The sequence below is a fragment of the Grammomys surdaster genome, unplaced genomic scaffold (assembly GCF_004785775.1).
Source record: "Grammomys surdaster isolate TR1022 unplaced genomic scaffold, NIH_TR_1.0 126271, whole genome shotgun sequence".
Lineage (NCBI taxonomy): Eukaryota > Metazoa > Chordata > Mammalia > Rodentia > Muridae > Grammomys > Grammomys surdaster.
The window spans coordinates 5,328,224-5,344,633 of NW_021621071.1; the positions used below are offsets into that span (position 1 = coordinate 5,328,224).

Sequence of the window (16,410 nt, forward strand, 5' to 3'; positions counted from 1 at the left end):
AGAGAGAGAGAGAGAGAGAGAGAGAGAGAGAGAGAGAGAGAGAGAGCGCTGAAACAGTTCTCAATGGGAGGGAAGACACCAATGAAACAAGGTCTGCTAAACACAGTAGAGTTGGCCTACGTATGAACTCACAAGATACTAAGGCAGCATGCACAGAGCCAGCACAGGTCTAAGTCAGATGGGGACCCAGCACTGAGAGGTGAACTGACCATGAGTCCCCACACCTAACACAGAAGCTATCTCCAACTGGCAACTTCTTACAAAAAACATTAGTTCTCTCTCATAGAATATGTTAATGCACAGTTAAAGGAGACCTATACTCAGCTTTAGATGGTCAACACAAAATGAATTCAATGGCTTTTTTGGAGATGTTTTGTCTCATAATGTTTTCTTTGGGCACTTAAAAAAACATACTTTTTCTTGCTTATCTGTTAGGGTTTCTAATTTTGTGTTTTTATGGGTTCTTTGTCTCTGTCTCTCTGTCTCTGTCTTTCTGTCTCTCTCTTGTGTATGTATGTATGTTTCTTAGTGCTTTGATGTTTTTTGTCTATTTTCTTCATTTTATTTTGTTTCTTTTCATTTGTTTGTTTTTCCTGTTTTCTGAAGAGAGAGAAAGAAGGCATGGAGTTGGATGGTGGGTGGATGTAGCCCCTCTGGTTCTTACTCTCTTTCCACCGGTTCTTCTTCATCTATCCCTGAGCCCTGGGGTGGGGAGAGGTTTGAGATCTGGGAGGAGATGAGGTAGGGGAAACCATGATCAGATCATACTGTATTTAAAATATGTATATTAGGGCTGGAGAGATGGCTCAGTGGTTAGGAGCACTGACTGCTCTTCCAGAGGTCCTGAGTTCAAATCCCAGAACCCATATGGTGGCTCACAACCATCTGTAATGGGATCTGATGCCCTCTTCTGGTGTGTCTGAAGACGGCTACAGTGTACTCACATATATAAAAATAAATAAATCTTTAAAAAGTATTTTTTAAAAAGTTGTATTCTAGTCAGCTTAATTCATTGGGGTAAACGACTTTGGCTTATGTTTCCTGCAAGTTGCTTCACGTTATTTATCTATTTTTCTTATTCTCTCCATAGAGACTTCAAATGCCTCAGAGTCTGTAGGAAGAAGTACTCTGTCAGCCACTGACCTGTTGTCAGGGCAGTCGGCTTCAAAACAAAGGGATCTATGTTGTGCCATTAGCTGTTTTGTGAGCTAGCACGAAGGCAGGTCTGTCCCACGGATGATAACAACAACCTGAGGAAATAATTCTTTTTTTTTATTTTTTTATCATGCGGGGGTGATTCACATAACTTTAAAATTTAAATGCCTCTAAACTACAGGGGAAGGGAACCCTCTTCAGACTTTCAAATGTGTACCCAGTATGTAAACAGTGAGAGCCACGTACAAATCCTTCCTTCCCTGTGATGATTTGGATTAATATTTCAATCCTAGAGACCTAAATGCCGTTTGGTTGAATGCTGTTCTTTAAAACTCTGTTTCTAAAAAAACCACTGTTTTATAAAAACACCTTTTTCATCGTTTCTGTTTCTAAAATAAGATAGAAGTTAAAAATTTCATATCCTTTATTATAACATAAAAATTATCCTGAATGACACTGCACCACGTATGAAACGCACCATTTCAACATTATTTGTTTTCTTTATGTAATTCCCACAGGAAGAAAAAGAGAACATTAAATTGCAAAAGATTATTGATGCTCCTCTCCTCCCCCAAACAGAGATGATTGGCTACTGTAATGATAATATAAAGCACCTTTCAGAATGTATAAATATCACGGAGTCTCTAAAGTAAATTGAAAATTTAAAGCAACATGGACACTTTTGGTGGTGGACAGTCTGTGCTTTATTTTATAAAAGGGAAGTCTGATTCTTTTTTCTGCCCTGTACTTTGCCCTAGAAAGACAGGGAATGTTCTGAAAATCCCATGGGCTGGGTTCTGAGAGTGGAAGGGGTGTTGGACTGTGACTCTTTGCTTGAGTCCCTCTTGGAGATGTCTTCAGGGAGCCACAGCTAGGGATGGGCCTACAAACCACACACAGTGTTTTTAGATCTAAGCAAGGAACATGGTTGGCTGGTTCGCCCATGAGCTTCATGACTTCTAATTTAGTCAGTTTTTTTTTTCCTTTCCCTTTTTGGTTGTTTTTCTTCTCATTAACTTTGGTGAAAACATTTTTTTATTTGAAAATCACTTTGCTTCTTTGCCTTCATTTCCCTTACTAAGGGCCAAAATAAATAAATAAATAAATAAATAAATAAATAAATAAATAAAATAAAAAAGGAAAAGAAAATGGCATTCTTCCGTGAGGGTCTTTTACAGTAAGGCTCTCTCTTATAGGTAGTCCTGCCTGGCCTGGAACTTTGGATGTAGACCCATTATATTCTGGTATTTTCTGTGAGACATGGAAGCTGTACATCACAGGGGCCACCCAAGCCATCGAAGGGGAATGGAGCTGATACGACAATTCTTGAGATTTAATAGGAAGACTAAGAAAAGTTCTGCCGGTTCACAGAAATTAATTTTCCAACTTTAAAAGCCTATGAGACCTAGAGGGCACAGAATCTTATGAATAAATGCCACTTTGCTCTAGAAATTTGAAGAGTGCTGACATCAGGGTTAAGTGCTTTTCCCATCCTGAAGATCTAGGTGATATGTAACGATCTCCAATATTATGGTACCATTTCCTTCTTTCTGATTTCTTCTCTACTGAAGGTACTGGTTCTTTACTGCTTCTGTTTTTATTTGTGTTCTTCCAGGCTATAGTTTACCTGAATAATTACCATCAAAGTATCATTTAAGTGTGAAATTTCTGCAGGTGCTTCTTGGAGTATCTTTGATCACATTTGCTGCAGGCAGCTCAGTCATCTTACTTATAAGGATGCCAACACTGTCTCAACTGATTTTCTTACCAGGAAAGAATAGCATGCCTTTCCTAGTGTGTCTTAATACATCACAATACTTAAAAACTGTGACAGCTAGTCCATCACTTCCCTCGGCTCAATTAGCTAAGTACATGAACTTGGTCAAAACCAGTAGCCAAAAGGTTCCCAAAACCAGCCAAAAAAAAGTCTAAGGAACATATATTCATGAACTGTGAGTTTCACTTTCAGTATTAGGTAAGGTGGACAATACTCAGATTTCGGGGCTCATGGGCTAAGAATTGTTGAAGCCTAAAATCTCTGGACTGAATACATTAAATCTTTCAGAAGAACTAGGAGATCTTTGTTTGTTTGTTTTTCGAGACAGGGTTTCTCTGTGTAGCCCTGGCTGTCCTGGAACTCACTCTGTAGACCAGGCTGGCCTCGAACTCAGAAATCCGCCTGCCTCTGCCTCCTAAGTGCTGGGATTAAAGGCACTTGCCACCACTGCCCCTAGGAGATCTTTAATGAGCATAAAGATCCATGGTTGACTCCATAAGAGAAGTACCATTCAAGCTGTAAAACTCAGCATCCTGACAGCATCACCTTCCAAAAAATAAAACGAAGCCCCAACCCTTCACAATCCATAGTTATGGGAAAGTCTCTAAACATACTAACCTTGCTTTTTGGGTTGTATAGTTCTGCTTCAGGATAACTGTTCTTGTTAACTGACTATGTCAACCTGTAACATGGTTTTTGTGCTTAAAAGCTCACTCTGAGGAGGCTCATGTCTACATTGGGATCCTGAACACCCAGTGTAGTTGCTGGTTGGCTAATAAAGACTTTTTCATTGTCTTAAAAAAAATCCATGGTTTTTAAACCACAGCCTGATAACCCTCAGTTTCAAGCCCTCTGTGAAACCTGCCTCAGTGACCTCAATCCACAGATAGATTCCACACAGTACTTCCCGCGAAGCCTCATCTTCTGCCCTTCGGTGTGTGGTCTGATTATTGACTCTTAGGGTCCCGAATCATATTGCCTGCACAGAACTGGGACCTCACAGATATCTATTATCAGTCAGTCAGTCAAGTAACCAGCCGGTCAAGATGATTGATCATGTTTCTAAATATAGCTGACTATCTTTACTTCCTGGTTGGCAGAGTGATTCTGAGATGGTTAGCTATTATGTAGCCAGATTAGAAATCAAAGAATATTCCTTTTGAATTACAGACTAGATGGAAATTCAGAAATTTGGAGTCCTTCCAGTAAGCTGTTGTACAGTATGCTATGGACCAATAAATAGGAAATACCTTTTATTTATTTTTTTACTAAGCAACTCATAAATGCTATTCATGGAGCTATTTAATTATTATAATTAGACAAAAGACACCATGTCTCTCCTTTCCCAGGTGGTAAAGTGGACCTAAGAGATGTTTAGATAATGCCAGTGCTGGTCAAAAACAGGCCAGGCAGAAGACAGGGCTTCCTAGGGGTGAGGTTATGGGTTATTCTGGTTCTGAACACACTGGATTTCAGAGTACTGAGAGGACAGTAAGTGGAAGTGGCATTTAAATATGCCCTAGTTGGGAGTCATCACAGTGTTACTGAACCTAAGCAGAATCCTCATCACCTGGGAATTTCCTATACACACATTCTTGATGTTCTCCTCCTACCCTCCGTCTGTCTGAAGAACATCTGTGATGAGGTCCAGAAATGTGTGAGGAACTCCAGCGAATTCTGACATCACCAGAGACAACGACTGACCAACTGACCAACTGAACGTAATGGTCTTCAAACAGTATCATCCGAGAGCACAGAGCAAGGCAGTCTCCTGAGCTCAGGCTCCAGAGTTTCTGACTTACTAGCAGGGGAGGGCACATGACTTTGCATTTCCCAAAGCACCAAAAATAAATCTCGATGGGGAGTAAATAGTGAGATCTTTCAAATGCCACAGCTGCCCAGGGAGCCCATACTTCGAACCTTACTGAGAACCTGTCAGTCAAAACCAAAACAACAACAACAACAACAACAACAACAACAAAATCTGGCCAAGATATTTGAATGTCATCTATACATAAGAATTGTTCTTGGATTTTTATCCACCCTAATTAACGGTTTCCTAATGAGTCTTTGTGCTTCCATAATTCTTTAGTCTGTTTTTTTTTTTCAAACAGAAATCAGATACATCTTTTAAAAAAGTCTTATTGATTTACTAGCTGAATGAAAGTATCCCTCCAATGGCTTCCCATCACTCTTACTGAATTCCACACCCAGCCTGACAGAGCCCTCCAGCCTTTGCTCCTTCACCCTCACACCTTAAATGGTGCTCTCTGTCCCTCTACTTCCACAAACGCCTCACGCTCTCTGCTACCGCAGGGTCTCTGATTTCATTGCTCCTCACTCTGAAATCTTCTACCTCAGCTGTAGGACCAGCATCTCCCCAGCTCCTGATCAGAGCTTTCCCTTTTTAGATTTATTTATTGTTTTTAAAATTAAATTTTAATGATATTATTTCCAGATTCTCTTTCCTCCTTCCAGTGCCTCTCATATACCCCCACCTCCCTCTCAAATTCATGGCCGCTATCCTGGCTGGTTTTGTGTGTCAACTTGACACAAGCTGGCGTTATCACAGAGAAAAGTCTCCCTTGAGGAAATGCCTCCATGAGATCCAGCTGTAAGGCATTTTCTCCATTCGTGATCAAGGGTGGGAGGGCCCATTGTGGGTGGTGCCATTCCCTGGGCTTGTAGCCTTGGGTTCTATAAGAAAGCAAGCTGAGCAAGCCAGGGGAAGCAAGCCAGTAAGCAGCACCCTCCACGGACTCTGTATCAGCTCCTGCTTCCTGACCTGTTGGAGTTCCAGTCCTGACTTCCTTTGGTGATGAACAGCAGTTTGGCAGTGTAAGCTGAATAAACCCTTTCCTCCCCAGCTTGCATCTTGGTCATGATATTTTTGCAGGAATAGAAACCCTGACTAAGACAGCCTCTTTTTCCGAGTTGCTACTATTATGTATATACTCAGAGACATGTACATCCCTGTTGAGTTCCGTGTTGCTCATGTGTGTATGATGTCAGGCATGGCCACTTGGTATTGGATGCCAATTAAGGGGCTCAGCCCTGTTGGTGACCCTCCTGCTCTCAGTATGCTGTAGTTGCTTATAGTGCTTTTCCTAGAGGTAGGGCCCTATGAGATTTCTCGTTCCATGTATTTTTATTTTTTATGTGTGAGTGCTTTGCCTGTGTGTATCTAAGTGCTCAATGTGTATGCAGAGCCCATGGTGGGGCACAAGAAGGTGCCAGATCACCTGGAACTGGAGTCAAAGGTGGAAGTTCTTTATGTGGGTACTGGCAACCAAACCCAAGTCCTCCCCACATATTGAATGGTGGACGTAAAAGAAACACTAAGGAGAAAATGATAAAATTAAGTTGAGAAATTGGGTGGGCTTTTATATTTCATAGGACTGGAGGTGGAAGACAAGTTACAGGGATACAGAAAAAGAGACAGGGAAAAAAAACCTTTAACAAAGTGTTCTAATTGGCAACAAGGTACACACAGTATACTATACCTAAGGGTATATATCTAGCTAGGTGGGTTTTTATTTGGAAGAGAACCAAAATCATTGGCACGGAATCATACTGGAAGTTCTAGCTGGTAGAATCGAAAAACAACTGTCAGCTCTATGTAAATAAGAGACTAGAGACACGCTAAGGGCTAAGGGTGTGACGGTTGTTCATGGGTACGACAGTATTTTCACTTGACAAGCAAAAAGTTACCTGTGCTGTAGTCTACTACGGTCCTTCCTTAAAGAAACATCTCAAAAGACAGGCGGGACGGTTCTCACCGTTTCCAGTCATGAGGCAAGGGAGTAAAAATAGCAAGCCTGGATTACGCTTCAGAATGTCTGGTGGTATCTCTCAGTCCAAATTTCATTGGTAATGATAGATATCTACTATTTATGTAGGGGTTCTTCAAAGCCAACCATAATACGAGCAAACTGTTCCAGGGAACAATGGTAACTTAAAAGCAGACCTCCCAGAGCCTCTCATGTTTCTTTGTGAGTCGATGATTTGATTCCAATAGCACTAAAATCTGGGAAGATTTTTAAGATGCAAGCTGGAAATAAAGACTTGGGAATATTTAAAATGGAAACAACTGCCTGGTCTAATCAGAATTCCAATCTAAGTTTACTCTAACTTGGAGATGCCAGCAACAGACACCATCTGCCATTAGCTCCTGAACTCTGAGCCACACTTTGAAAGCCAAAGGCAGAATCTTTTGTTTGCCCACAAAGGAAGAACATGAAGTCCTTAACAGAGTGAACGGAGCTGGAGGAAGAAACGTTGGTGTCAAATGCAGCGATTGTTCAAGATGTCAAAATTTGGTAAAGAGCTCTCTGGCATCGTTGGCTTTATCTATCACAACACCAACCAGCTTTCCCCCCACAGATCCCATGTTCCTGGGTTTCCTGCAAAGTCAGGCTTATGAAACAGGAGAGGAAGTACTTTAGAGGTGTTTGTGTTTCACGACAACTCAAAATGTAAGTTGAGGATTGCCCAAATCCTTTCACATCCCCATTTGGTTCTCAGACACATCCTGGAGGACAGGTGGGGCAGCTTTCACTACTTATAACTCAAGGCCTTGAAAAGTTCAATGCCAGTAACTGGCTCATCCAGACCAGGGTGCCCTGGGCTTCTGGATGTCGGTGCTGTGCACCTCTCTCAGGGAAATAGACTCTATACGTCAAGAAAAAGGCTCTCTGCTTCTTTACCTCTTTTGAGTGTTAGGAGATCACCCTTAGAAGAATGATGGGCCTGTGCATATCCAGTCACTTAACAAATAGATAACAAATAAATTAACAAATGAAGGAATGAATGTGCTAAACTTGGAACACTATCCCTGACTATCCCTGGATGTCAAGAACAAAAGAGAGGGAGATAATTCTCCATGGTAGCATTTGTTTTTTTCTGAAATATTTGATGCAGAGGGACATGTGACCTGGAGACACACTTAAAAAATGAACTTCTTGAATATCCTTACAAATTATGTCCCTATTGTATTTTCAACTATGGTACCTTTGTTAAGCTTAAAATGATGGGTGAACTGTGAACCATAGCTGTCTACATTGCTGTCCACAACACTATGAAATAGACGATATGTATATGATGTATATGTATATGATGTATATGTATGTATATGATATATATGTATATGATGTATATGTATATGTTGTATATGTATATGATGTATATGTATATGATGTATATGTATGTATATGATGTATATGTATGTATATGATGTATATGTATGTATATGATGTATATGATGTATATGTATGTATATGATGTATATGTATGTATATGATGTATATGATGTATGTGTATGTATATGTATGTATATGTATGTATATGTATGTATATGATATATATGTATATGATGTATATGTATATGTTGTATATGTATATGATGTATATGTATATGATGTATATGTATGTATAGGATATATGTGTATATTTATATATATTTCATATGAAGTCTACAACAAATGAAGTAAACCAAGGGAATGACGTACTTGGTACTTAGAGCAAAGGATGGTGACTTGGATTCATCAGCAGTGATTTTTAAAGACTGTTGTGATGGGTTTTCTTGTCGATACTATATACAGCCATCTATTTGGCTATAAGGAGACAACATTCAGCTGGGTAAACTGAGTGAAATGCTACTACCTTGTCAATAGCTCCTTCAATGTCACAATGTCACACACACACACAGATTTCTAAATGCCCGCCCGTGTCAGCCAGCATGGATGTCAAATTGTTTGCTCAAGGAGAATACTTCATAAACCACGGTGTGTAAGTATGTATTATTTTTATACATAATACTATTAACAAGCGTTTTGGGCCCGCTGAACAGTGCCAGACTTCACACTTCCAGACTGTGAGGATGCTTTTCAGGGGCAAGGATACAGGATTAACGTCTGAGTTTCTGCTCCCTCCCCTGGGTCTGCTGCTCTTGCCTTCCAGCTCATCCTTTTTCCTTCTCCCACACAGACAGATGCAGGCAAGAGCACACGGATGCACAGCCACCACCGAATGTCTCGGTTTCCTTAATTGAGTCAAAGGTGTTTGAGTGGGAAGCGTTCTGTACCCGGTACTTGGGGTGATACGGTGAACAGCACAGGAGAGCCGTGCGTACCTCCTCCTCATCCCCTCTCTCCCTTTCAAGCACAGCTCTGAAAGTCTCAGCTGTGACCCCAGCCAAGCTCTTAGCTCTGACGCCAACCAACTTGTATGAGTGTGCATGTGCATGTATGTGTGCATGTGTATATGTGTGTGCATGTGTGTGTATATGTGTATGTGTGCATGTGTGTGTATGCATGTGTGAATGTGTGTATTCGTGTGTGCACATGTGTGTGTGAGTCTGTGTGTGTGCATGTGTATGACTGTGCATGTGTGTGCATGTGTGTGTGCATGTACATATGTGTGCGTGCATGTGTATATGTATGTGTGCATGTGTGTGCATGTATATGTGTGTATGCATGTATGTGTGTGCATGCATGCATGTATGTATATGTGTGCTTACATGTTTGTACGGAGCAGTCAGAGGAAAGTTTGAGGAGACTGTTTCTCTCCTTCCACCATTTGGGGTCTGGTGATGGGATTGGTGGCAAATGCCTTTCTCTCCTGAGCCGTCTCATGGGTCTCAGTCTTAACCTTAAATTCAGCAATTCAGTCAGCTCGGCAGAGCAAATTCCAGAGCAGTCAAAGAGAATGGGATAGTTTTTAAAGAGTGACCTTTAATTCTGGAATTCTCTGGTTCTACGACCAAGATATTGGATGGAGCTTCCGGAGAGATAAATATGAGATTGTTCATTAAAGCCCCATTTTAGAATGGTGTTTTCTCTCCCTCTCCCCTGAGTCTGCTTCCCCCTCTCAATTATCTCTTGACAAACTGCCCTTGAGACAGAATTAACATTTACTTCGAGAAGAAAGAGGAGTTATTCTGAATGGTCCATGTCACTGGTGGAGGGGCAGGGATTCTATGAAAAGTCCTTGGGGGGAAGTGAATTATTTATTGATTCAGTTTGTGGTCTAAAGTTGAAGTATGTGTTGAGGAAGAAAGGGAGCATTGTGCCTTGTGACATTTAAAAGAAAAGAGGAAAGGGTACATAATTTTTTATCTTAGAAATATGATGGCACAGAGAGCTAAATTTTGCATCTTAATTGGGCAGGGCAAGAGTGTTGTAGTTGAGCCAACAGTCCTGATGTTTGAAAGTTACTTAAAGCAACCACTACATACATACATGGACACACACACACACACACTATGTGTGCAACTCCTCTTAAGTATTTCACTTCTTATTTTTCAGAACTTTATTATTTATTATGTACAGACTGTGACTAAGACAGATATACTGCTAGCTTTTTCTTTGAAGGCTAATTGGTAGCCATGTAAGTGAATGTGAGAGAGTATAGAGAGGAAGAGAGAGAAGTCTAGAGATAGGCTGAATACAGTCTCTAAATGATAAAAAAAAAAAATCCTTGCTATATAATTACTATCCCAATTCTCCGCCGTACCGCGTGATAACCAATTGGTAATATTCTTTCTAGGAATAAGGACAACGACGCTCTTTAAGCAATAACACCATCAAAAAGAAAAAGATAAAGCTCTCACATGGAGAATTGGGGAATATTATCCTCTTGAAGAAATGATCACCATTGTGCAATTTGGTAATGAGGGAACATTCCGCCTCCCATGGTGGATCATGTGGTACACCAAAGATTTAAATTACTCCTCAAATTGGACCCTGACTTTAGGGTTTGAAAGAGACGCATTTTCAAAAGAGGTCACTGCCGACACAATCCCTTTAATCAACCAGAGGATTTACCCAACTGATGGTGCCAAGCCTCCTTCACAGGGACCATGATGGTGCAGCGCTTCGATCACTCAACAGAGTATGGGGATCAAATTAATTTGCAAAAATGCAGATTTTTGGTTTATACAGTTCTTTTTTTCATCTTCTGGAAAGCGATCACTAGACTTAATCAGGGTTCCTCTGAGCATCATTAACTAATTTTATCTTTCTCCTTTAAAACAATTTTTCTTAATAGTGAGTTTAGAAGAACCCCATTCGTAAGGCCTCTGGATTTTATGTTTTCTCCATTGAAACCTTGAGGGAAGTTGAATTTAAAAGTCGGGAAATAGTAATTAAAAGTGATCAGGACAAGAAGTTTTTGGTGCTATGCAATGTGGACTCAATTCTCCCAGTCACAAGCTGAACCAAGCGGCAGTTTTTGGTTTTCATTACAGCTTTACTTGCTATTTTAATAAACATGAACCAGTATTCAAACTTTTAATACCCCGCTGTTTAACTGTTTCCAGAGAGGCATCCAGCTCTTTTAAACAGCCTTTGCTTTAAAATTTTAATTTGTTTGGCCCAGCCTCACCTTAGAAAGTTGTAGCCTCATGGTAAACTCTTTTATAAGTTGATTTCCAGAATCATAAGCTAGTCTTCCCCTGCACCCCTACCCCCCCAACCCCTCCTTAAGTGTTTCCTCATGTGCCAGAGTTGTTGGTGTGGACAGCTTCCCTGATTTGTTTTATCTGATTCCCACAGCAAGTATGAGAGACAAATGCAGGAATGCACTCAGCATTGACTGGAAACATCCAGACAGCAGTGATACTTACAACTCTTCTAGGAAGCGAAGTCGATGCAGGAGACTGGCCGGTAGCTGACTGATGTTGTTCATACTGAGGTCCCTGGAGGGGAGGGAAGACAGACAGACAGCATGTGAGGAGCAGGGTATGCCACTTGCAAGGAAATCCAGCTGTTCGCTTCACACATTTCCAAGCAAGACAGTAAAAGGAACTCATTCTCCAGCTTGACAAATGAATGGTGATTTTCCATCTCAGATATATAACCCGCCAAGGTCAGGGGCTCTTTCTCGGATTAAACACCCTATGAGGAACTTCGAATGGAATTCTAGATGGTTTAGACCATTCATGGGCATGGTTGTAATTCTTCATGTTTAAAGTAAGGTTGAGTAGGGCAGAAAAGGAAGCAGACGGAGCTCGACTTTTGTCTCTTGCTTTCAAAGTGACAAAGAAAGATGTCTTCACCTGGCACCTCTAGAACTCCTGTTTCTCTGGGATTCTTAAGCACCTTGTAAAAACAAATGTTTTGATCCAAAGAAACTTGAAACAAAACAAGACAAAAAAAGCCCTTTCCCTCTTCAGACTTGCTCCTTTTGCAGCTTCTCGGATTGCATTAAATAAGTGAAATGAACCAGAAAAGGAGAGTGTAAGGCGATCCCGTTCTGTAGCACACTTCCTGCTGGGCCTGCACAGTAGTTCCTGGCACAGGAAACAACAAGTCACTTTAGGCAGAACTCAATCAATTTTTGTTTTAAGTGAAAGTCCGTGTAATTAGATTTTATTGGTTTTTTTTTTCTTTCTCTATTTCCTTCTCACGTGTTGTACAGCATCTATGGTTTTCCTATCTGTATCTCAGAAGTCCAGAGACTGACAGCTGGGCAGACCTGAACCAAGACCAACTCAGACTTCATATAGTTGTTACAGGTTTGGGGAGAAAGTGACCTGCTGCCACCTTATCCTGAGAATGAATGCCATTGTCACATCAGGTCTGGATTTCACACTTAAAGCTCATCTTAAGCCTCTGGGTTTCTTTGTTAAAGTGTACATATCCATGGCAACCTCAGCCGAGTAGACTTTGGTCATGTAGTTGTTTTAACAAATGTTAACGCTAACTCAGTGAAGCTATGGAAATGAAGAGTGATTTTAACATCAACCAACATGAAGCCGGGGAGATAGTTCAGTGGGTAGAACATTTGTCACGCAAGCATGAAGACCAGAGTTCGGATCCCCAGAACCCATGTAGAAACCAGGAAGGTATGGCAGCTACTTCTAATCCCAGCCATGTGGAGGCAGAGAGACAATGGATGCTTGGGGCAGGCTGGCTAGCTAGACGAGTTAGAACCAGTGGTCTCACAGTTGGCCAACAGACCCTACCTTAGCAGAGTGAAGAGTGATTGGAGTAGATACCCAAAGTTATCCCTCAGGCCTCCATATGCATGAGCACACACATGTGTATATGCATTTGCATGTGCATACCCCCCCACACATTCCCTCCACATGTAAATATGCATACACACTTGCATGCACAGCACACATGTGAAAAAGTAACAAATACATTCAAAGGAGACAAATGTTTTGCTAGATATTTGAGTATGATATCTCAACTATGATATATGATAACCTTAGAACGATTATTAATTTTGACATCTACTAAGTGCATAACAGCATAGTCAGATACATGCTATATTCTCACCTTAAAACTAAACAGAGACAAGAATATAGAGTAAAATATGTTTGTATATTTTAAAATTTGGATTTTCCTGAGATTAGATATTAAAAATTAATGATTTTATTTTTTATTTTTTTTGTATGTATGTTTATGAAACAGCAATGTGTTAAACAGATCAATGTGGTTTCTAGATACCTCACTGTGAAAATTTTCTCTCATATATTTCTTCATTTGACAAATGGCAATTGGCTGCTAACACTGGTAAGGCTTTATTCTAAGATTACATCGATAAGGAAACAAATTAATCATCAATTTTTTCTTGTCCCATCATTTTTATGCTAGGGGTCTTGACTCGACAGGGTTATGTACTAAGGTGGGACACAGCATTGGACAAAGGACAAAGACCAAAAACTGATGACCTTTGGCCTTTAACTTCCTTTTACTGTTCCAGGGGCTAGAAGCTGATGGCTTCTGTCAGTTTAACTTTCTCTCTCTCTCTCTCTGGAACCAGAAGCTTATTGCTTCTGGAAATGGATTCCTGCTGATATCAACAAAGAAATAAGAAAAGGAACTTAGTTACTTGGCCTATTTTTTCTTTGACTCAGGAGGGTCATCTCTCTCTCTCTTCCCCTCTTTCTCTCTTTCTCTCTCTCTCTCTTACACACACACACACACACACACACACACACACACACACACACGGCAAAGCAGAAAAGGGCTACACCAAAATTTTTGCTTTCAGCTTTTTAAATGTTCTCTAGGAAAAAAAAATTATCTCATAGGTGAAATATTACATACAAGGGGAGTTACAGAAGGATGTTGACATAAGTTTAAAACAGTGTGTCATTCTATAAGCTCATTATAAGTTCAAAGCAACAGTTTCACACATCCTTGCTTTATCATATTGTGTACACATGTGGCTTCATCCCTGGACCTGACCTAGAATAAATGGTTTTCCTTGGTCACAAATCTGTCACAAGTCTGTTTCTCTTAGTGCAATTTATGGAAGCTCATTGTATTACTTACTATGTAGCCTTTACTTACTATAAGGAGGAGGCATATTCTATTCTTGATTCTAACTTTATTATATCTTTCAGGCAAAACAACTAAAACCATCTCTATAAACTTTCTTCCTAAAATTATTTGAATCAAATCAGGAATTCTATAAAGTCACTAATTCATCTAAACAACATTAATTCAAAGAAGTTCATCTTCATGCTGTTCTGCAGGAAATTTGCCCAATAGACTATCACCTAGGAAGTAATCAATAAACAGGCTATAGGCAGTGGGTCTCCCAGTGTCCACTCATACCAAGCCAAATATATGAGAAGTGTGGCAATGACAAACATGAGAAAGCACATCAGTAACAAGAAGCAATCCTGGGATGAACTCTCTGGGGCAGTGTCTCACTAGAGCTCACCCATCATAGCTGAGCAAGATGGGGGGCCATTTCCAGAACCTTATTTGCCTACTGTAGCTCTTTGTAAATGGTGACAGACCTAGCAGATATTTATATAATATTTCACAAGGCGAAAATTCAATAAAAATTCTTCTCAGAAGTCCAGAAACCCATCTCTAAAATAGATGGTATTTTAGGTCACAAACGCTAAAATTATTTCAGAAAATTTCCAAATCTAAAGAAAAAAGTGAACACCCAAATTTAAGAAGCATTAGATATTATCAGAGAAGAATTTCTACATTATATATAGTTAAGTTGCCAATAATATACAGTGAAGAAATAATATTATAAGCTACAAGGGTTAAATGCTTGCTCACATAAATGCACATAAGTTGGGAGTACCTAAGAGCCAGAAAAGGATGGAGCAACATATCTCAAGCCCTGAGAGTAAATAACTGCCAACTAAGACTGCTATATCAAGCAAAGGTATATTTAAAGACTGATGGTGAAATGTGTATCAAGCAAGTACAAACTAGGGCAATTCATGATCACCAACTCAGTATTATGGAAGATATTTAAATGTATACTGTAAAAAATGAAGAAGAAAGATAGTCATAATCACACAAATTACAAGAAAGTATAAATTAAGGAAAGGAACAGAGAGAGTAGAGCTGGGGGGGGACCATTATGCCGAACACAATAAACCAGAAAGCCCCTCACATTAACAGGTGATATATTTAAGAATAAATAATAACTCAACCAACCAGAGAAAGAATCAATAAAAACACAAGCCTTAGTAAACATCTTTCAGTAACAAACTCAAATGTAAGTGGCCTAAACTCATCATCAAAACCACATACACTAGATAATAGAATTGAAAAATTATATACAACTGTTTTTCCCTCCAAGAAAAACACCTCACTAATAAAGATACCCATAGGCAGTCAAAAAATGAAAGTACGTCTATCTAATGAACAAATATAGAAACAAACAAAACAAAACATCAAGCCAGTACAGCTCTTCTGGTATCTGTTAAAGTTGATTTAAAACCAAAATTAGTTTGAAAGGATAAAGAAAGTCACTGCATACTAATAAAAGGAACAAAATATTAAGAAGATGTAACAATTATATGTGCACCAAATGTTGGACTCCCAATTCCATTAAACAAACACTAATGAACATAAAGTTTTGATACAATATTAGTAGGTGAATTCAATTCCCTACACTCATCTCTAGATAAATCATCCAAATTAAAAGTCAAGTAGAAATACCAGATTTAAACCACATCATAGAGCAAATGGACCCAGCAAATATCTATAGAATATTCCATCTTAGAAAAACTGAGTATACATTTATCTCAGTAGCCCATAGAACCATCTCAAAAATAGTCTATATTCTAAATCACAAAATAAGCCTAAAATCTAAAGAACCAAACAAAATTTATTAATCCTAGGAGATTATCATGAAGTGAAACTAAAGAACAATAATAAGTAGAACCATAAATACTACATAAATGTATAGAGACTGAACAATCCATTTGTGACTGACAGAGGACCAGTGTAGAAACTGGGAAGGAAATGAAAAATTTGGGGGATTAAAAACAATAGCATCACAACCTATCAGAATTTTTGGAATCAGTTAAGACAATTCAAAGAGAATATCAGAACAATGACAACTTTACATCCATTAGTGTTTGTCAACAAACCTGGGAACCCCAATATTTGGTACATATATGATTATAATTGTTATATCGTCTTAGTGAATTTTGATCATTTATGTAAAAATCAGAGAGAGAGAGAGAGAGAGAGAGAGAGAGGGAG

The 16,410-nt window shown here is 39.5% G+C and overlaps 1 protein-coding gene across 3 annotated transcripts in view; it reads right to left on the reverse strand.

The window, feature by feature from the left end:
* Lgr5 (leucine rich repeat containing G protein-coupled receptor 5) overlaps positions 1-16,410 on the reverse strand; it is a 122,059-nt gene that overhangs the window by 50,249 nt on the left and 55,400 nt on the right. For all 3 annotated transcript variants that reach the window (XM_028759089.1, XM_028759091.1, XM_028759090.1), the window contains exon 2: positions 11,556-11,627. In XM_028759089.1, the coding sequence (XP_028614922.1) occupies positions 11,556-11,627 (72 nt within the window). The remainder of the gene's footprint in view (positions 1-11,555; positions 11,628-16,410) is intronic.